The sequence below is a fragment of the Suncus etruscus genome, chromosome X, assembly GCF_024139225.1.
Source record: "Suncus etruscus isolate mSunEtr1 chromosome X, mSunEtr1.pri.cur, whole genome shotgun sequence".
NCBI classification, from domain to species: Eukaryota; Metazoa; Chordata; class Mammalia; order Eulipotyphla; family Soricidae; genus Suncus; species Suncus etruscus.
The window spans coordinates 56,579,037-56,601,703 of record NC_064868.1 but is presented as its reverse complement, the minus strand read 5'-3'; the positions used below and the strand labels follow the sequence as shown (position 1 = coordinate 56,601,703).

General features: G+C 35.2%; 1 protein-coding gene across 6 annotated transcripts in view; it reads right to left on the bottom strand.

Moving 5' to 3' along the window:
- HEPH (hephaestin) overlaps window positions 1–22,667 on the bottom strand; it is a 209,663-nt gene that overhangs the window by 40,633 nt on the left and 146,363 nt on the right. For 4 of the 6 annotated variants that reach the window (XM_049767166.1, XM_049767168.1, XM_049767171.1 and 1 more), the window contains one exon: window positions 1,224–1,449. The exons of the other annotated variants lie outside the window; for them this stretch is intronic. In XM_049767166.1, the coding sequence (XP_049623123.1) occupies window positions 1,224–1,449 (226 nt within the window). The remainder of the gene's footprint in view (window positions 1–1,223; window positions 1,450–22,667) is intronic. 6 annotated transcript variants of the gene reach the window in all.

Below are 22,667 nucleotides of genomic sequence, written 5' to 3'. Positions count from 1 at the left end.
AAGAATTATTGATGTCATTTTTTCATTGAGGTTTTTTTTTTTTCATTATATTCCACCACTGCTTTCAATCCTGGAAGATTGCCTTTTGCAACCTGCAATAAATCTTTCTGTGCTCCTTTGTATGTGATTTACTTTTAGCGTTTTATCATTATGGTATTCATCACTCTCATTTGGATGTATCTTGGGGTGTTATTATTTGCACCCCTTTTATCTAGGACCCTTCAGAGGTCAGAATGTGGATACATGTGTTCTTCAGTTATGGGAGTCACTCAGCAATTCTATATTTGTCTATTGAATCTTCATTAAAGTTGTCTTCCTTACCTTTTTTGTAAATTGTTTTATAGTGTTCCTCTTGTACTCATTGCAAATTTTTTTCAGCTGTTCATTTATTTTAAGACTACATCTGTTTTCTCATAATATATGATAGTTTTCTGTAGCTCACATTTGAGTTATTTAATATTTTTACTCTGCTGATGAGGGTTCCTATGAGTTTTTCATTGCGATTACAATGTATTTCAGTTATATCTGCTTGAAGTTTTCATATTTTTAGTCTTATATACTGTTGTGCTTTTTTTGTCTTCCATAGTTTCTTTGAGTTCTTGAATATCCTCAAAACTTCATCCCTGAAGTTCTTATCAGAGAGGCTATATTGCTTGCTAATACTAGTTGGTTCTTCAGAACTACCATAGTTACACACTAAGCTTGATGGTGTCCTCTGTTTTTTCACTGTGACATCTGAAGTCTGGTCTTGATTATTAGGTGTTGTTGTGTGGCTCGTTGACGGGAAGAAATGCATGACAGCTGAACAAATCTAAGTGACAACACTATTCTAGGGGAAGAATAACCTTAATTTACAAAGGAGACCCCACTGTCATTCTGCCTGCTTCAATTACTTGGGAATGTGTGCTGTGGTGGCCAGAGTAGACTGAAAACCCCTCCTTTTACACTGGTGTTTATCTTTCACTCAGGAACAGTAACCTGGGTATAATAAAGGTACTTCTGAATTATAAAAAGAACCCTGCTGCTTATCTCTCTGTCTGCCTAAGTTTCTTTGGACATTTTGAAGAAATTATTTTTCTTTCAAACTCATGTTTCACTTTCATAACATTTACAATAATCTTATATAATAACTACATCTTTTTTTTTTTTACAAATAATGACCCTTCTAATTTACCATTAAATAGTGGGAATTTTGGAAGAAAGTTGAGGAATTTTCTACATACCATGCATTTTATTGCTTTCCAAGAATGTGGCATTTTGTAGATTAGTACTGCTTGGTTCCTGGGATCCATATGTTGCCATATTTTCTTCTAAATACCAAGACTTGTTCTCATCAAAGATCAAGAATAACAAACTAAATTCTCGGTCAACATCATTCCTTTCTCCATAGACGTCCAGAGTACCTTTTCTGCAGATGATCAAAGGTCCAACTAGACCAGTATACATGTCCTGAGAAGAGAAATAATAAAACAAGAGAAAGATATCTAATTATTCTGGTTTGCTCCACTCCATATTCAACAAAATAGACACATAAACTCACTCTGTATCTTCAGCACTTTTCAAAATAATTTACATTTGGTTTTGCTCCGCGGCCATGCACATCATTTAGCCAATGAATACAACCACAACACATAGAAAAACCCACAATACAAGTGTGACAATGGGGAAACAACGCAGGCCAGAGCCAGACATAGAGAATGACGATGGCAACTCTGATGACTTGAACAAGACGAACCAACTAGTCAGTCTCTCAGATAAGGAGTTTAGAGTCGAAATATGGAAGATGTTCAAAGACTTCAAAGAAAGTATAGAAGAGAACACTAATAAGAATCAAGAGAACATGAGGACAGAAGTCAGAAAACTCCAAACTGAAATTTCAGGTCAAATAACAGGTCTGAAAAACTCAGTAGATGAATTGAAGAAAAACATGGTTGAGCTTTCCCACGGGTTAACAGCAGCTGAGTATAAAATTAGTACACTGGAAGATGAAATGAATAACAATTCCATACAGCAGAAGAAATTGGAAAAAAGCCTTAAAGCAAATGATCAAACAATGGAAAAATTACTCAAAGAATGGGAACAGATGAAAATAGAAGTCTATGATAAGCTCAACAGAAACAACTTAGGAATCATTGGAGTTTCAGAGACCCAGGAAGAAAATTTCCAGGAAGAATCAATTAGGAAGAAATCCTAAGTGGAGCAGGGAAAATCTCTTCAACAAGTGGTGCTGGCAGAACTGGTTAGCCACTTGCAAAAAAGAGAACATAGATCCCCAGTTAACATCATGTACGAAGGTAAAATCCAAATGGATTAAAGACCTTGATATCAGACCGGATACCATAAGGTATATAGAACAACATGTCGGTAAAACACTCCATGACATTGAGACTAAAGGGATCTTCAAGGAGGAAACTGCACTTTCCAAACAAGTAGAAGCAGAGATTAACAGATGGGAATACATTAAACTGAGAAGCTCCTGCACCTCAAAAGAAATAGTGCCCAGGATACAAGAGTCACCCACTGAGTGGGAGAGACTATTCACCCAACACCCTTCAGATAAGGGGCTAATATCCAAAATATACAGGACACTGACAGAACTTTACAAGAAAAAAACATCTAATCCCATCAAAAAATGGGGAGAAGAAATGAACAGACACTTTGAGAAAAAAGAAATACAAATGGCCAAAAGACACATGAAAAAATGGTTCTCGTCACTAATCATCAGGGAGATGCAAATCAAAACAACGATGAGATACCACCTCACACCACAGAGATTGGCGCACATCACAAAGAATGAGAACAATCAGTGCTGACGGGGATGTGGAGAGAAAGGAACTCTTATCCACTGATGGTGGGAATGCCGTCTAGTACAGCCTCTATGGAAAGTGATATGGAGGTTCCTTCAAAATCTGGAAATTGAGCTCCCATTCAACCCAGCTATTTCACTCCTAGAGATATACCCTAAGAACACAAGAATACAATACAAAAACCCCTTTTTCACACCTATATTTATTGCAGCACTATTCACAATAGCCAGGCTCTGGAAACAACCAAGATGCCCTTCAACAGACGGATGGCTAAAGAAACTGTGGTACATATACACAATGGAATATTATGCAGCCGTCAGGAGAGATGAAGTCATGAAATTTTCCTATACATGGATGTACATGAAATCTATCATGCTCAGTGAAATAAGTCAGAAGAAGAGAGAGAGACACAGAATAGTCTCACTCATCTATGGGTTTTAAGAAAAATAAAAGTCATTTTTGCAACAATCCTCAGAGACAATGAGAGGAGGGCTGGAACACCAGCTCACTCCATGAAGCTCACCACAACGAGTGGTGAGTACAGCTATAGAAATAACTACACAGAGAAATACCTTAATCAAGTGAATGAATGAGGGAACTGGATAGCCTGTCTGGAGTACAGGTGGGGGTGGGTGGGATGGAGGGAGATTTGGGACATTGGTGGCGGGAATGTTGCACTGGTGAAGGGGGGGTGTTCTTTACATGACTGAAACCTAATCACAATCATTTATGTAATAAAGATATTCAAATAAAGAAAAAAAGAAATAAAACCCTTAGAAATCTAAAAAAAAGGATCATTGTATTAGAACTGAATCCATAAGATACATAGTTATAGATAACAGAAAGTAAAATGATAAAATGATCCATGACATTGAAATTAGTGGCATAAAGATTTATTGTCACTGAGGAAAACAACTAGTATAAAAAAACCTTAAAATCTTGAACTACATTAAGTTAAGAATCTTCTGAATTTCAGAGAATTGAAGATGGAATTACAAAGACAACCCACAGACTTTAAGAAAGAAATATCCCTAAAATGTAAGGGAGATAATGTATTGACAGCAACAGACATTCCATATGATATCTTACAAGTAAGGAAGTAGTGGAATGACATATTCAAACCACTGCATGAAAAGGTTTTTCTTTTTTTTTTTTCACTTTCCTGCAAAACTATCATTTATACTTGAGGGAGGGATAAGAAGCTTTTAGACAAAAACTGGCAGCATTTATGACGATGAAAGCAATCTTCTAATAATTACTGGTAGACCCTATAAAATAAAATACTATCAAAAAAGATTCCACAAACACATAAATAAATATATGGCAATATTCTCTATAAATCATTTACCTTTTTCAATGTAAATGGACTTAGCACCCCTTTAAAAAGGCAAAAAAAAACCTAGATGGATCAGGGAAGAAAATCCATTCATATACTTCTTATAGAAAAAAATACAAATTTTGACTGAAAGGATGTAAAACAGTAATAAAAGCCAATGGAGTAAATAAACCCAAGACAACCATATTTGAAAGTAAAAAAAAGAAAGAAATATATATAGAAAGTAAATAGACACAGTGATGTGCAATACCTATTTGTTAAATGAACATTAAATTAATAACACTACAATCAATATCTATTCATGGAATGAAGGTACAGCAAAGTTCATGCAATTTCTGCTAACAAGGTTAAAGTAGCACACTGAAAGAAACACAGAAGTAGTGGCTACTTAATCACTCCATTTTTACCACTAGACAGATTAACCAGACAGAATTTTAACAAACATACAAGAACCCTATATAGTCAGTTTAATGAAGTGGGATTGGTTTATATATACAGGGCTTTCATCCCCAATACAAGAATACACATTCTTTTTGTTGTTGTTGTTGTTGTTGTTTTTGGGTCACACCCGGCAGCACTTAGGGGTTACTTTTGCCTCTATGCTCAGAAATCACTCCTGGCAGGCTCAGTGGATCATATGGGATGCCAGGAGTTGAACCATCATCCTTCTGCAAGGCAAACGCCTCACCTCCATGCTATCTCTCCAACCCACAAGAATACACATTCTTATGTAATGCACATGGGAAGCTCTCCAAGATGTATCATATATTAGGAAATAATTTAAATATATAAATTTACAAATATAGAAATTAAACAAAGTGCCTTCTCTGATCACAGAATTAGAAATTACCCTCAGAAAAATGTGGAATGTATTTGAACAAATCTCTGCTAGATAACAACTGGATCAAATTGGAAATCAAAACAGAACTATGAAGATATATTGAAACTAATGGCAATGAGGGTCCAAGCTATAAGAATCTATGTGATATAGCAAAAACCTTATTAGGGATAAATAATAGTATTAGAGGATTACATTTGGAAGAAATAAAAGCCCAAATCTGTTGATAAACATACATATAAATGTGGGCAAGGAACAACAAAAAACCAAAATGATAGTTGAGGAAGATACAGAGTAAAAAGAAGAGCAGAGATTAACAACATAGAAATCAAGAAAGAAATTCAAAGAAACTATGAAATCAGAAATTGTTTCTTTAAAAGAGTAAATAAGAAATATATATATATATCTTTAGCTAAGCATACAAGGAAAAATATATATAAGTTGGATAGACTCCATTTATAGTCTGTCCAGCTACATATCATAAAATTGTCATAGCAATAGCATCTCATTAGCTTTTAAATTACTTAATGGTCCATTGCAATTTTCCCCTTACATCTCTAATTCAGTTTATTTAATTTTTTTCTTGTGTGTCTAGCTAAATGTTTATCTTCTTTATTATTTAAAAACCAACTCTTCTTAATTGTTTATTTAAATCTGTTGTTTTCTGATTTTCTTTTTATTATACTCATGAACTAAAAGAATCAACATTCTTAATGCCTATCTTACTTATGTCTATATTATTTACAGATCAATTCCCACCCAAATTTAGATGGCATTCTTTATGTACCTAGATAAGTCAATAACAAAGTATTCTTACTGACTTATCTAGAAGAGGGCATAAATAGCCTAAACCATATTGAGCAATAAAAAATGTGGTATGACCACATTATGTAATTTGGTAGTAAATTATATATCGATTGTAACTAAAACTGTGTGGTACTGGAATAAATGTAGATCTCAAAAGCCTATATATATAAGTATTTACTTGTTCAAAAGAAGCTGAAAGCAGAAAATTAATTAATTATAGTTTCTTCAACAAATGGTTTTAGGGAAAATGGATAAGGACATGTAAAAAATCGAAATACAATCCATATCTTGTACATTACACAATGCAATTTAAAGTGGAACTAAGACATAGGGATTCAGCCAGAAAGTATAAAATACACTGAAAAAGCTATAAGAACCCTCAAATTTTGATCCACAACAGTATATTTATTGATACCATACCAATGGTAAAGGCAACAAACTCTAAAAGAAACAAATAAGACTCCAGAAAATTAAAGAATTTCTGTATAGCAAGCAAAACAGGGCTTAAATTACAAAATAATTGACTGAATGCAAAATAATATTTGCATTCAAAACTTCATATAAGGGCTTAATATATAAGAATATGCAGAATATACAATACTATACAGAATATACACGATGTAGGAAAATATAAGTAATAAGACAGACTTTTTTTAAAAAATGAACACCATATAAATGTGGCATGAGTTCAAGTGGTACAATTTAAGAATAATGGTAGGGCACTTGCCCTAGGCATGGCAAATCATCTTTAATTATGCCACCAGATATAGTCTCTTGAGACCCAACCATGTGTGGATAACCAACCTAAAATATCATAGGAAGCTCTGGGAATAGAAAGGTAGTTAATAACTTCTGGACAAAGATACCATAAGTAATATTTTTTCATAATTGAGCACTACAATCAACGAGGTTTAAGAATTTTAAAATTTTCTAGTTAATATAAATCCAAATAGGAAAACTCAAAGATGCCATATGGTATATGTAACAAAAAGCCAAACTTAAATAATAATGAAATAAATGTTATCAAAGAAGGAATATATGACTAGAAAGTATAGCAGGTAGAGTTCTTGCCTTGATTGCAACTGACCGGCATTTGAAACCTGGCCATCCATATGCTCCCACAAATGCACTAGGAGTAAATCCTGAGTGCAGAGCAATTAGAAGATAAGAACAATGATGAATGTCACTCAAAAACAAAATAAATCCAAAATAAAAAAGGAATATACGTGCAAAAGACTCAACACATCAAGCAAATATCAAATTATAGGTCAATGATTAAGGTTTCATATATCAAGCTGAATGAAATAAATATATTATAAAATATTATATCTAATTATCTTTCATTAAATTTTAAAATAATACTAAAATATTTATTAGAAAAACAATTTTAGGCTCTACTGTGCCTTTGATCACTCTGACGACTTCAAGGGAAATTTCTCCTGTGCCTTTCTGTGTTTCTTGAATACCTGAAGGTCTCCTCAGAGGCCTAGGGAGTGCACCCCAAAAAACTGCATTTTGAAGCTGACCAGTGAGTAAACTCTGGCTGTGGGGGTCGCCATTCAATAAGCTGAGCTCTCTGGCCTGCGGAAGCTCTGCCCTACTGTACTTTTATCACTCTGAGGACTTCAAGGGAAATTATTTCTGTGCCTGTTTGTGTTTCTTGAATACCTGAATCTCCTCACAGGCCTAGGTAGCACACCCCAAAAAAACTGTCAACTAGAGTCAGCAGAAGAGAGCAGCATCTCCGCTTCAATTCGCGGCTGTACACTCTTTCTAACTAATGAACCCAACCACAACACACAGGAAAAACCATACTACAAGCGTGACAATAGTAAAAACTTGCAGTCAAAAACCATGCACAGAGAATGAAGACGAAAGCTCGAATGACCTAATAAATTCCAACCACCTGATTAATCTCTCTGATAAGGAATGTAAAATAGCAATATGGAAGATGTTTGTAGAACTCAAAAAAAGCATAGATCGATCTGAACAGAAAACAAAGACAGAAATCAGAAAACTCCAAACTGAAATAACAGATCTGAAAAACACTATAGCTCAACTGAAAACCTCAATGGATGGACTTGCTAACAGGGTAACAGAAGCTGAGGAAAGAATCGGAGTACTGGAAGATGTGATGCAGAAAAACACAAAACAGCAGAAGAAATTGGAAAAGAAATAAGACAAACGAAAAGGCAATGGAAAAAGTACTCAAGGAATGAAAACAGATGAAAATAGAAGTCTTTGATAAACTCAACAGAAACAACATAAAAAACATTGGAGTCCCAGAGACCAAAGTAGGAGACCTTCAGGAAGAATCAACTGTCAAAGACATCATCAAAGAAATACTGCCAGAGTTAAAGACTACATGTAATCAAATCCTGCATGCCCAAAGAGTACCAGCTAAAGAGACCCAAAGAAAAACACCACAAAACACATCCTTGTTACAATGACAAATCCCACAGATAGAGATAGAATACTGAAAGCAGCAAAATCAAAAAGGGAAATTACATTCAAAGGAACATAGCTAAGACTTACAGAAGACATGTCACAAGAAAATCTCAAGGCCAGAAGACAGTGGTGGGATATTGTGACAAGACTAAATGAAATAAATGCCTCATCGAGAATACTGAACCCAGCCCGACTCACGTTCAGGTTGAAGGAAGAAAACATAGCTTCATGGATAAACAACTGCTCAGAAACTTCACAGATGAAAATACAGCCTTAAAGGAAAAACTGACAGGTCTAACTTAAGACAAGAGAGACCAACAAACACAGCAAACTTATCTACAAAGATGACATTAAACTTTATGATAATCATCTCCCTCAATGTCAATGGACAAAATTCACCAATTAAAAGACACACAGTGGCAAGATGGGTCAAAAAGATGAATCCAACCTTCTGCTGCCTACAAGAAACACACCTGATTAGTCAGAACAAACATAGACTCAAAATCAAAGGCTGGAGGAAAATCATCCAAGCAAACAACACCCTCAAAAGAGCTGGGGTGGCTATATTAATATCCGACGACACCAACTTTATACTCAGAAAAGTGGTAAGGGACAAAGATGGTCACTATGTACTAATCAAGGGATATGTGCAACAGGAAGAAATCAGACTATTAAACATATATGCACCCAATGAGAGACCAGCAAATTATCTAATACAGTTAATGACAAATCTGAAAGAAGATATCAATAATAACACAAAAATTGTGGGAGACCTCAACATGGCCCTATCAACACTTGATAGGTCAACCAGATTGAAACCCAACAAAAACATACTAGCCCTGAAAAGAGTAATGGAAGAAAGAGGACAAGTAGATATATATAGGACACTCCATCCCCAAAAACCTGGATACAAATTCTTCTCCAATGTACATGGGTCATTCTCCAAGATAGACTACATGCTGACACATAAAACATACCTCCAAAAAATCAAGAGTATAGAAATCTTGCAGGCTCCCTTTGCTGACCACAAGGCTCTGAAATTAGATGTGAACTACAAAGCCACACAGAAGAAAAACTTTAACAATTGGAAATTAAACACCCTGCTACTGAACAACCAGTGGGTCCGAGATGAAATCAAAAGGAAATCAAAACTTTCATGAAACAAATGATAATGAAGAACCTAACTGCCAGAATCTATGGAACACAGCAAAAGCGGTCCTGAGAGGAAAATTTATAGCTCTACAAGCACACATCAGGAAGGAAGAAGGGGCATACCTGAATAACTTAATGATGCAGCTCAAAAAATAGAAAATGACCAACGAAAGGAACCAAAAATAGGGAGACATAAGGAAATAACAAAGCTGAAAGCAGAACTCAATGAAGTGGAAAACCAAAAAAAATACGAAAGATCAACGAAAGCAGAAGTTAGTTCTTTGAAAAAATAAACAAGATTGATAGACCATTGGCAAAACTCACAAAGAAAGAGAGAGAGAAATCTGATAACCTATATTAGAAATGTAAACTGAGAGATCAAGTCAGATATTTCAGACATCCAAAGGGTTATCAGAGACTACTTTGAGAAACTTTATGCTACTAAACATGAGAACCTAGAAGAAATGGAAAAATTCTTGGACACTTATAACCTTCCACAGTTAAGTAAGGAGGATGTAAAATATCTAAACACCCCCATCACTACTGAGGAAATTGAAACTGTAATCAAACATCTGCCCAAAAAGAAAAGCCCAGGGCCAGAATGATTTCCTAATGAGTTTTTTCAAATCATTCAAGAGGAGCTACTACCAATCCTAGCCAGGCTCTTCCATAAAATTGAAAAAACGAGAACACTCCAAAACAGCTTTTATGAAGCCAACATTGCCTTGATACCAAAACCAGACAGAGATGCTGCCAAAAAAGAAAATTACAGACCAATATCCCTGATGAACACTGATGCAAAGATCTTCAACAAAATCCTAACGAATAGAATCCAATGCATCATCAAGAAGATCATACACTACGGCCAAGTAGGTTTCATCCCAGGAATGCAAGGATGGTATAACATTTGTAAATCCATCAACATCATACACAACATCAACAACAAGAAAAATAAAAATCACATGATTATATCAATAGACGCAGAGAAAACATTTGATAAGGTCCAACACCCATTCTTGAACAAAACTCTCAGCAAGATGGGAATAGAAGGAACCTTTATCAATCTAGTTGAAGCCATCTACCACAAGCCAATGCAAATATTATCCTCAATAGAGAAAAACTAAATGCCTTTTCTCTAAATTCCAGTACAAAATTAGGCTCTCCGCTCTCACCACTTCTCTTCAACATAGTACTGGAAGTTCTTGCTATAGCAATCAGAGAAGAAAAAGATATCAAGGGAATCCAGATAGGAAAGGAAGAAGTCAAGCTCTCATTGTTTGCAGATGACATGATACTCTACTTAGAAAACCCTAAAGACTCTACCAAAAACCTTCTAGGAACAATAGACTCATATAGCAAGGTGGCAGGCTACAAAATAAACACACAGAAATCAATGGACTTTTTATACACCAATAATTATAAGGAAGAGACGGAAGTCAAGAAGGCAATCCCATTCACATTAGTGCTACAAAAACTCAAATACCTTGGAGTCAACTTGACCAAAGACGTGCAGGACCTATACAAAGAAAAATATAAAGCCCTGCTCCAAGAAATAAGAGAAGAAATAAGAGAGGACACACGGAAATGGAAACAAATACCCTGCTCATGGATTGGCAGGATTACCATCATTAAAATGGCTATACTCTCCAAAGCATTGTACAGATTTAATGCGATCCCTTAAAAATACCCATGACATTCTTTAAAGAAGTGGATCAAACACTTATGAAGTTCATCTGGAACAATAAACACCCTCAAATAGCTAAAGCACTCCTAGGGAAAAGGAAAATGGGAGGCATTACTTTCCCCAACTTTAAACTGTACTACAAAGCAATAGTTATCAAAAGAGCATGGTATTGGAATAAAGAGACCCTCCAATCAGTGGAATAGTCTTGAGTTCTCAGACATTGTCCCCCAGACATACAATCACCTAGTTTTTGACAAAGGAGCAAGAAATCTTAAGTGGAGTAGGGAAAACCTCTTCAACAAGCGGTGCTGGCAGAACTGGTTAGCCACTTGCAAAACATTGAACTTGTACTCCCAGCTAACATCATGTATGAAGGTAAAATCCAAATGGATTAAAGACCTTGATATAAGACCTGATACCATAAGGTATATATAACAACATATAAGTAAAACACTCCATGACATTGAGACTTAAGTCATCTTCAAGGAGGAAACTGCACTTTCCAAACAAGTGGGTGCAGAGATCAACAGATGGGAATACATTAAGATGAGAAGCTTCTGCACCTCAAAGGAAATAGCGCCCCGGATGCAAGAGCCACCTACCGAGTAGGAGAAACTATTCACCCAACACTCATCAGATAAGGGGTTAATATCCAAAATATACAGGGCACTGACAGAACTTTACAAGAAAAAAAAGTCTAATCCCATCAAAAATGGGGAGAAGAAATGAACATATGCTTTGATAAAAAAGAAATACAAATGGCCAAAAGGCAGATGAAAAAATGCTCCTCATCACTGATCATCAGGAAGATGCAAATCAAAACAAGAATGAGATACCATCTCGCACCACAGAGATTGGCACACATCACAAAGAATGAGAAGAATCAGTGCTGGCAGAAATGTGGAGAGAAAAGAACTCTTATCTACTGCTGGTGGAAATGCCGTCTAGTCAAACCTCTATGGAAAGCGACATGGAGATTCCTCCAAAATCTGGAAATTGAGCTCCCATTAGACCCAGCTATTCCACTCCTAGGGATATACCCTAAGAACACAAGAATACAATACAAAAACCCCTTCCTCACACATATGTTTATTGCAGCACTATTCACAATAGCCCGGCCCTGGAAACAACCAAGACGCCCTTCAACAGAGGAATGGCTAAAGAAACGTGGTACATATACACAATGGAATATTATGCAGCCGTCAGGAGAGATGAAGTCATGAAATTTTCCTATACAAGGATGTACATGCTGAGTGAAATAAGTCAGAGAGAGAGATGCAGAATAGTCTCACTTAACTATGGGTTTTAAGAAAAATAAAAGTCATTTTTGCAACAATCCTCAGAGACAATGAGAGGAGGGCAGAACTTCCAGCTCACTTCATAAAGCTCACCACAAAGAGTGGTGAGTGCAGTTATAGAAATAACTACACAGAGAACTACCATAATCATGTGAATGAATGAGGGAACTGGAAAGCCTGTCTGGAGTACAGGTGTGGGTGGGGTGGGATGGAAGGAGATTTGGGACATTGGTGGTGGGAATATTGCACTGGTGAAGGGTGTGTTTTTTACATGACTGAAACCTAATCACAATCATATATGTAATCAAGATGTTTAAATAAAGAAAAAAAGAGATGATGTCATAAAATTTTCCTATACATGGATGTATATAGGATCTTTTATGCCGAGTGAAATAAGTCAAAAGTAGAGAGACACACAGAATAGTATCAATTATTTAAAAAATAAAATACATTATTGTAATAATGCACAGATACAATAGAGATAGGGCTGAAAGGACCAGTTCACGATATGTAGTTCACCACAAAGTGTGGTGAATGCAAATAGAGAAATAACTGCATTCACAAATATCAAACAATGTTAATGAGTGAGCGAAGTAGAATGCCTGCCTCAATTACAGACATGGGAGATTGGAAATGGGGAGCGTTGTTGCTGGAAATGTTGCACTGGTGAAGGGAGGGCGTTCTTTTTATGACGAAAATCAAACTACAATCATGTCTGTAATCAAGGTGCTTAAATAAAGATAATATTTAAAAAAGAAAAAAAAAGAATTTCTTCAGAAGTTTTAAACTCTTAAACCAGATTTGTAATTATGTTAAGTGGTCTTGAAAAGACATGATAAACAACACAACCATAATTCAGACAGGATGAAAGCTATATAGTCTTGCAGCACAACAGTCTTGTTTTATATTAGTTTTCAGCAAATAGAATGCAAAAATCAATTATAATAATAAAATAAATTATCTTGTGCCTACAAGAATCAATTATAAATACTCATAATAAGTACAGGTTTATGGAAAAAAATGGAAAACAATTTTAAAAGAAGTGCTATCTAAGGTTGTGATGGGGATACTTATACTAGAAAATATATACCTCAAATGTAAATATCATATAAGGGACATTGATTTTAATTACTTAAAAATCAATTGAACTATATATTAAGAAGTATTTAAGCTCATGACAGTATATACAGCAAGTATGGACCATCAAAATTTAAGTCTTAAACAATTGCTAACATACTTAAATATATTACTATGACAAAATAGTAGAAGATTATGTCATTTTTCTCTCACTGCTAGATGGGACAGAAAGTGAAGTCAATAAATACATTTTAGAGCAATAATGCAGAAAAAAGCACTTGATTTGCACAATAGAAACTCATGTTTGAATCAATGCACTGTATATGGTGTACTAAGAACAATCCTGAGTCAGAGTCTGTGATTTCTAAGTCCTGAGTAAGTTTTAATCACTACAGGGTGTAACTTCTCCTCCATAAGAAAGAACTCTAGAACATTGATCTTAAAAAAAGAAATCAAATAAATGAAACTATGGCATATATAGCGTTCTTCATTCCTAACATTTTTTTAAATTTTCTGCCACACCCGTGATGCTCAGGGATTACTCCTGGCTATGTGCTCAGAAATTGCTCCTGGTTTGGGGGACTATATGGAACGCCTAGGCTAGCGCGTGCAAAGCAAAAACATTAATGCTGCAGTACAGTTCCGGCCCCCATTCCAAACATTTTTAATTCTTCAATGCACACGAGGCATTTTTTTCTCTTTTTTTTTCATTGCATTCACTCACTTATCTTTTTTCTTTTTAAAACCTTTCACTAGTGCAACATTCCCATCACCAATATCCCAAGTGTCCCTCCTCACCACCCCACAGCAGCCTGTACTCTAGACAGGCTTTCTACTTCCCTCATTCAGTCACATTTTGTTATGATAGTTCTCAATGTAATTATTTCTATGATTGTACCCATCAATCTCTGTGGTGAGCGTCATGTCGTGAGCTGGACCCTCCAATTCACGAGGCATTTTTTTCAAGACAGAATATATGCTGAATAACAAAACAAGTATTCAAAAGTCAATAGTTTCCCTATCAACTATTTTGTCTGACTACAATGTTTAGAAATGGAAATTAAACACAAACAGAAAATGCAATTTGAGGGAGGACTCAAACATTTCAAAACAAAACAAATCAATACCAAGTCCAAAGAAATAGCACAGGAGGTAAGGTGCTTGCTTTGGATAAGGCCAACCCAATTTCTCTCCCCATAAACACTGAGTCCTGGTTAGAGCTAATGTTTGGGTATAAAGCCAAAAATAATTCCTGAACACTACGGAGTGTGACTTGAAACAATACAAAAATACTGAACAAAGAAGAAATAAATAAATAAATCAGGAGTTGGAAACAAATAAAAATGAAGACAAGAAATAACAGGACTTGTATGACTGAGAAAATATTGCTGAGAGACGTCCATAGAAATTCAGTAATTAATTTAAAAATAAGAAAAGTTTTTTTAAAAAGAAAGGAGTTTCAAATTGATAATCTAGCTCACATTGTTTAAAAATGTAAATTCAAAGTAAGCAGGAGAGAAGATACAATACTTTTTTGAGTAGGAATCAACAAGATAAAAATATCAAAATATGAATGAAAATTAACAAAGAAACAAGATTGGAAAACCTGGGAACGTTTGCCTTCCATGCTATTAACCCAAGATATACCAAGGTTAGATCCCAGGATTCCATATGGTCACCCAACCCTGTCAGGAATAATTTCTGAGCACAGAGCCAGGAGTAACTTCTGAGTTCCACTGGGTGTGGCCCAAAAACCAAAAAGGAAAAAGATACTCATAATGAAAGGAAGAAAAAAAGCTAATAAATGAGATTAGCAGACAAGATATAACATTAATATTATGAATAATTTTTCATAAATTTGGAATATACAAATAATATTTTAACTTATTGAACTTCAATAATTTCCAAGGTTAATTAGAAAAAAATCAAAACATATACATATTGATTACTCAGAAGAATCAAAATGGTAAAAGTATCCCACAGTACAAAAACTCACATGGATATACTAGTGATTTTTTCCCAAAACTTTAAATAAGATATACTACCAATCATTATCAGAATTGTTCAGAAAATTTGTGAAATAAAAACTATCTCATATACTATGCGGCAAAGGCTAACCTGAGGGCAAAAGCAGAGTTATCACTGTAAATGAAAATTATAGGCATTTCATAAACACAAAATCAATTTTACAAGAATGAATAAAAGATATATAAGAGAAAATGAATCCCACAAGCACAATTTCTAAAGAAGTATGACACAAAAATTTATAGCAATAATCTTTTTTAGAGATAGTACTGTTTTTAATAACATTTAGAATTTATACTTTGCCTTTATCTAAAACATTCTTTCTCTCTATATATGTATATTTACATTTCAAAATAAAAAAAATTTTTTGAGTCACACCCGGCAGTGCTCAGGTGTTAATCCTGGCTCTATGCTCAGAAATCGCTCCTGGCAGGCTCAGGGGACCATATGGGATGCCAGGATTTGAACCACCATCCTTCTGCATGCAAGGCAAATGCCCTAACTCCATGTTATCTCTCCAATCCCAAAATACAATTTCTTTATTTTACTTTCAGAGGTTAAACCAAGAATAGCAGAATAGCCAAATTTTTATTGAGTTAGATCAGTGGCCTAAAATATGACATTTTTAAATACATAATTTTTTCAATAAAACAATACTATATCAACTTTTAAAGTTTCATATATCAAATATTAAGTTTCTTTTAGTTGTGGCTATCTTTGTGAACTATATTTATTATTTGGCTGTATTTTTCAGTTGATATGACTAGAATGATAAATTGGTAAAATATTACTTTGCTATAAATAAGTGACTTGTTTAATAGGAAGAGTCTGATTATAAACTACAATTGTTTCCACTTAAAGTTTCATTTCAAATATTCTTTATGAGCCATATATATGATCAGCAAATAGAACACAGTAATAGAGAAATATAATATTATTTTATGTTTTCTGACTGTTCCAAATCAAGTAAATGTTAATAATTTCCAAAATACACTGCTTTTTGATATGTAGGCATTGTGATAAATTATTTTATTGTGTCAAGACACTGCTATCACCCCATATTTTTTAATTACAAAATTGATCAGGAGATTTAGGGAAACATTTAGGAAGAACCTTATTTTTGGATTGTTTGAGGAAAAAATTATGTAAGGCAAAGTGATAATAGCCAGTGGGCTAAATGCATCAATTAAGTGTTACAGTCAGGATCAATTTTCTGCTTCCTACAAGAAACACACATGTATAGAAAGAAAATCATGGACTCAGAGTCAATAGTTTAAAAAAGTCTTAAAGAAAACAACCTTCTCAAAAACTCAGTCTTATATCAATATATATAAACAATTTTTATTTGACTTTTGTGCACAGCATGAAAGAGGCCACTTACATTTTCTTGCATGCAACTCACCAGTTTTCCAACAGCACCTGGTGAAGAAGCTTTTATTGCACCTTTATCAAAGATTCATTATTCATATTCCTGAGGGTTTGTCTCAAAAAACGCAAGTTTATTCTACTGATCTGAAGATTTGTCTTTTTACGTCTTTACGCTGTATTAATTACTACCATTTTATAGTACCTTTTAAATTTGGGAAAGTGGTGCCTTTCATATACATTTCGCTAAGAATTACTTTAGCTATTTATAAAAGTTTATTATTTCATAAGAATTTCAGGAGCTTTTGATCTATTTGTTTGAAAAATTGTCATAGGTATCTTTATACAGATAAAATTAAATCTGTATGTTGCTTTTGGAAGTGTTGCCATATTTATAATGTTAATCTTTTTTAAAATTTTTTAATTAATTTTTTTATTTGATCACCTTGATTACATACATGATTGTGTTTGGGTTTCAGTCATGTAAAGAACACCACTCATCACCAGTGCAACATTCCCATCACCAATGTCCCAAGTCTCCCTCCTCCCCACCCGACCCCGCCTGTACTCTAAACAGGCTCTCCATTTCCCTCATACATTCTCATTATTAGGACAGTTCAAAATGTAGTTATTTCTCTAACTAAACGCATCACTCTTTGTGGGAGCATCCTGAGGTGAGCTGGAACTTCTACCTCTTTTCTCTTTTGTGTCTGAAAATTGTTATTGCAAGAATGTCTTTCATTTTTCTTAAAACCCATAGATGAGTGAGACCATTCTGCGTTTTTCTCTTTCTCTCTGACTTATTTCACTCAGCATAATAGATTCCATGTACATCCATGTATAGGAAAATTTCATGACTTCATCTCTCCTGACAGCTGCATAATATTCCATTGTGTATATGTACCACAGTTTCTTTAGCCATTCGTCTGTTGAAGGGCATCTGGGTTGTTTCCAGAGTCTTGCTATGGTAAATAGTGCTGCAATAAATATAGGTGTAAGGAAGGGGTTTTTGTATTGTATTTTTGTGTTCCTAGGGTATATTCCTAGGAGTGGTATAGCTGGATCGTATGGGAGCTCGATTTCTAGTTTTTGGAGGAATCTCCATATCGCTTTTCATAAAGGTTGAAATAGATGGCATTCCCACCAGCAGTGGATAAGAGTTCTTTTCTCTCCACATCCCCGCCAACACTGCTTGTTCTCATTCTTTGTGATGTGTGCCATTCTCTGTGGTGTGAGGTGGTATCTCATCGTTGTTTTGATTTGCATCTCCCTGATGATTAGTGATGTGGAGCATTTTTTCATGTGTCTTTTGTCCATTTCTTCTTTGTCAAAGTGTCTATTCATTTCTCCTCCCTATTTTTGATGGGATTAGATGTTTTTTCTTGTAAAGTTCTGTCAGTGCCTTGTATATTTTGGAGATTAGCCCTTATCTAATGGGTATTGGGTGAATAATTTCTCTCACTTAGTGGGTGGCTCTTGTATCCTGGGCACTATTATCTTTGAGGTGCAGAAGCTTCTCAGTTTAATATATTCCCATCTGTTAATCTCTGCTTTCACTTGCTTGGAGAGTGCAGTTTCCTCCTTGAAGATGCCTGTAAAGTCCTGGAGTGTTTTGCCTATGTGTTGTTTGATATACCTTATGGTTTTGGGTCTGATATCGATGTCTTTAAACCATTTGGATTTTACCTTCGTACATGATGTTAGCTGGGGGTCTAAGTTCAATTTTTTACAAGTGGCTATCCAGTTGTGCCAACACCACTTGTTGAAGAGGCTTTCCCTGCTCCATTTAGGATTTCCTGCTCCTTTATCAAAAATTAGGTGATTGTATGTCTGGGGAACATTTTCTGAGTATTCAAGCCTATTCCACTGATCTGAGGTCCTGTCCTTATTCCAATACCATGCTGTTTTGATAACTATTGCTTTGTAGTAAAGTTTAAAGTTGGGGAAAGTAATGCCTCCCATATTCCTTTCCCCAATGATTGCTTTAGCTATTCTAGGGTGTTTATTGTTCCAAACGAATTTCAAAAGTGCCTGATCCACTTCTTTGCAGAATGTCATGGGTATCTTTAGAGGGATAGCATTAAATCTGTATAATGCCTTGAGGAGTATTGCCATTTTGATGATGTTAATCCTGCCAATCCATGAGCAAGCTATGCATTTCCATTTCCATGTGTCCTCTCTTATTTCTTGGAGCAGAGTTTTATAGTTTTCTTTGTATAGGTCCTTCACATTTTTAGTCAAGTTGATTCCAAGATATTTGAGGTTGTGTGGCACGATAGTGAATGGGGTTTTTGTCTTTGTGTGTTAATTTTATAGCCTGCCACCTTGATATATGAGTCTATTGTTTCTAGAAGCTTTTGGTGTGTCTTTAGGGTTTTCTAAGTAGAGTATCATGTCATCTGCAAACAGTGAGAGCTTGACTTCTTCCTTTCCTATCTGGATTCTCTTGATATCTTTTTCTTGCCTAATTGCTATAGCGAGTACATCCAGTGCTATGTTGAATAGGAGTGGTGAGAGAGGACAGCCTTGTCTTGTGCCAGAATTTAGAGGGAAGGCTTTTAATTTTTTTCCATTGAGGATAATATTTGCCACTGCCTTGTGGTAGATGGCCTTAACTATATTGAGAAAGGTTCCTTCCATTCCCATCTTGCTGAGAGTTTTGATCAAGAATGGGTGTTGGAACTTATCAAATGTTTTCTCTGCATCTATTGATATGATCATGTGGTTTTTATATTTTTTGTTATTGATGTGTATTATGTTGAAAGATTTACGAATGTTAAACCATCCTTGCATTCCTGGGATGAAACCTACTTGATCGTAGTGGATGATCTTCTTAATGAGGCATTGAATCCTAGTTGCCAGGATTTTGTTGAGGATCTTTGCATATGCATTCATCAGCGATATTGGTCTGTAATTTTCTTTTTTTGTAGCAACTCTGTGTGGTTTAGGTATCAAGGTGATCTTGGCTTCATAAAAGCTATTTGGAAGTGTTTCCGTTTGTTCAATTTCATGAAACAGTCTTGCCAGGATTGGTAGTAGTTCTATTGGAAAGTTTGAAAGAATTCATTAGTGAATCCATGTGGGCCTGGGCTTTTGTTTTTGGGCAGATATTTGATTACCGTTTTAATTTCATCAATGGTGATTGGGGTGTTTAGATATGCTACGTCCTCTTCCTTCAACCATGGAAGATTATAAGAGTCCAAGAATTTATCCATATCTTACAGGTTCTCATTTTTAGTGGCGTAGAGTTTCTCAAAGTAGTTTCTGATTACCCTTTGAATCTCTGTCATATCAGTAGTGATCTCTCCTTTTTCATTCCTAATACGAGTTATCAAGTTTCTCTCTCTCTGATTGTTTTTTGTGTTTCCACTTCGTTGATTTCTGTTCTCAGCTTTGTTATTTCCTTCTGTCTTCCTATTTTTGGGTCCTTTTGTTGAGCACTTTCTAGTTTTATTAGCTGTGTCATTAAGCTACTCAGGTAAGCTCCTTCTTCCTTCCTGATGTGTGCTTGCAAAGCTATAAATTTTCCTCTCAGTACTGGTTTTGCTGTGTCCCATAAGTTCTGATAGTTTGTGTCTTTATTGTCATTTGTTTCCGGAAACCTTTTTATTTCCTCCTTGATTTCATCTCGGACTCACTGGTTTTTGAGCATGAGGCTGTTTAACTTCCAGGTGTTAAAGTTTTTCTTCTGTGTCCCTTTGGAATTCACAAATAATTTCGGAGCGTTGTGGTCATCGAAGGTAGTCTGCAAAATTTCTATCCTCTTGATATTATGAAGGTATGTTTTATGTGCCAGCATGTAGTCTATCCTGGAGAATGTCCCATGTACATTGGAGAAGAATGTGTAACCAGGTTTCTGGTGATGGAGTGTCCTATATATATCCACTATGCCTTTTCTTCCATTTCTCTCCTCAGGTCTAGTATATTCTTGTTGGGTTTCAGTCTGTTTTAACAAATATTTAAATATAGCTTTAAATGATCTTTTTGATTTTTTGTTTCTAGATCATTAATTTCTGTACTATGTTTTATTTTCTTCCACATGTCTGCTTTCTTCTCATTTTCTTTGCCATTTTATAAATTTCTTAATCTATTCATTCAAGTTACTAATATGAGCCCTATTATCCTTCTTTAAAACAGGCAAAGCTATACATGTTCCTATTCATACCATATTTGCTTTGCCCACAATTTCTGATAGCTCTTGTCTTCATTCTCATTTGTTTTAGGAATCTTATCACAAACCACCGTTTATGGGTAGCTAAAACCACTGGTCCTGTTGTGAAACCTCTAGCATGGCTAGCTGAGACTAAATATTAAAAAGAAATAACTCCCCCTAATAAGTGATTGTGATACTTTCTCAATCTTAGCTTATTGATAGTTGCAAACATTTTATTTGGCCTAAATATGATTTACCCTTTTCTCGTACTATGTATATACGTGAGCTTTGACCTCTTTACCTGGAAAACATAGCATGATGAAATATATAAAGTTTAAATAACTAACAGGAATTTAGTTAGCTCAATAGTTAGATAGTTACCATATTTGCCAGCATATAAGACGACTGGGTGTATAAGGCGACTCCCTAATTTTGCAGTTAAAACATAGGTTTAGGCCTATATTTGCTGTATCAGACAGAACATTCCTGTGCTGCAACTGTATGTACCACAGTAAGCCAATCACAACAAGCAAAGGTTCAAAGGTTATACTGTAATAGACTTCCTCTCTGACTCTGGCCAATCTAAGCAGGCTTTTTACAGTGTAGATTCGGGTCCAGAACATTGTCTAAATTGCATGCATAAAAAGCCTGCTTGGATTGGCTGAGTTAGAGAGGTGGTCTGAGCAGCCTTGCATTGATTGGTGCAGGATCGAGTTGGAAAATTCATTTTGTGGCAATATTCATACAATTTTCTTTTAGCGGCATATTGACATATTTTTTGGGATATACTCGGTGTATAAGACGACCCCCGATTTTCGGTTGACTTTTTTTGTGTCAAAAGTAGTCTTATATGCCTGAAAATACGGTATTGATAAAATGTCCGGCGCTTTACTGCCTTGCTGCCCTACCTTCTCGGATGAAAGAAATGCTAGTTTGGGGGACATATCTAATGCATAATATATGTCTGGTGACTTGCTTCCCAGGTAAATATTTGTCCCCGTTTTTAAATTAAGCATGTCTTTTTAAGTCAGACCTAGAACTCTATACTAATGCCTGCGTTTAATTAGAAAGTTGGCTATATTTAAAAGCCTTAAAAGTAAAAATCCTGTTCCCTCAGATGAAAGGAACATTGATTTAAAAAAAAAAACTGGAATCTTGCTAATTTTTTTAATTTACATCCAAATTGACACCCAGTATCTGGCCTGGGAAGAAAAACTTTGAGATGTTAAAATTTGCCCTCTTTGAACCAGGAAGGCATTTGGGCTCAAACAGACTCTCTTCTCTGTCTCTAGATTGAAGTGTATCATTCAGAAGGTCTATAACATGCCTTATAGGCATGTGGATTTTTTGAACATCAGTATGAACTGATAAAGCTTTTATTAACAAGAAAGGTATGTTTGTCTCTGAAAAGAAAAAATGTCACCTTTTCTTATATACCACAAAATAATCATGACTTGCAAAATTCTTTCTTAAATAGCCCTTTTATATTTCAATAAATCAGAATGCATACTTACACACATTTCTGAGTGTGCCTCTATTTTTCTCACACCAAATGGGTTACCAACTTTCCTGAGCGACCCTGAGATTTCCCTTAGTTTCCATACCAACACAGCCCAGACAGAATCTCATAATTATCTCTTTGTCTTCCTCTTGACCCACTGTATATTTAGTTGTATT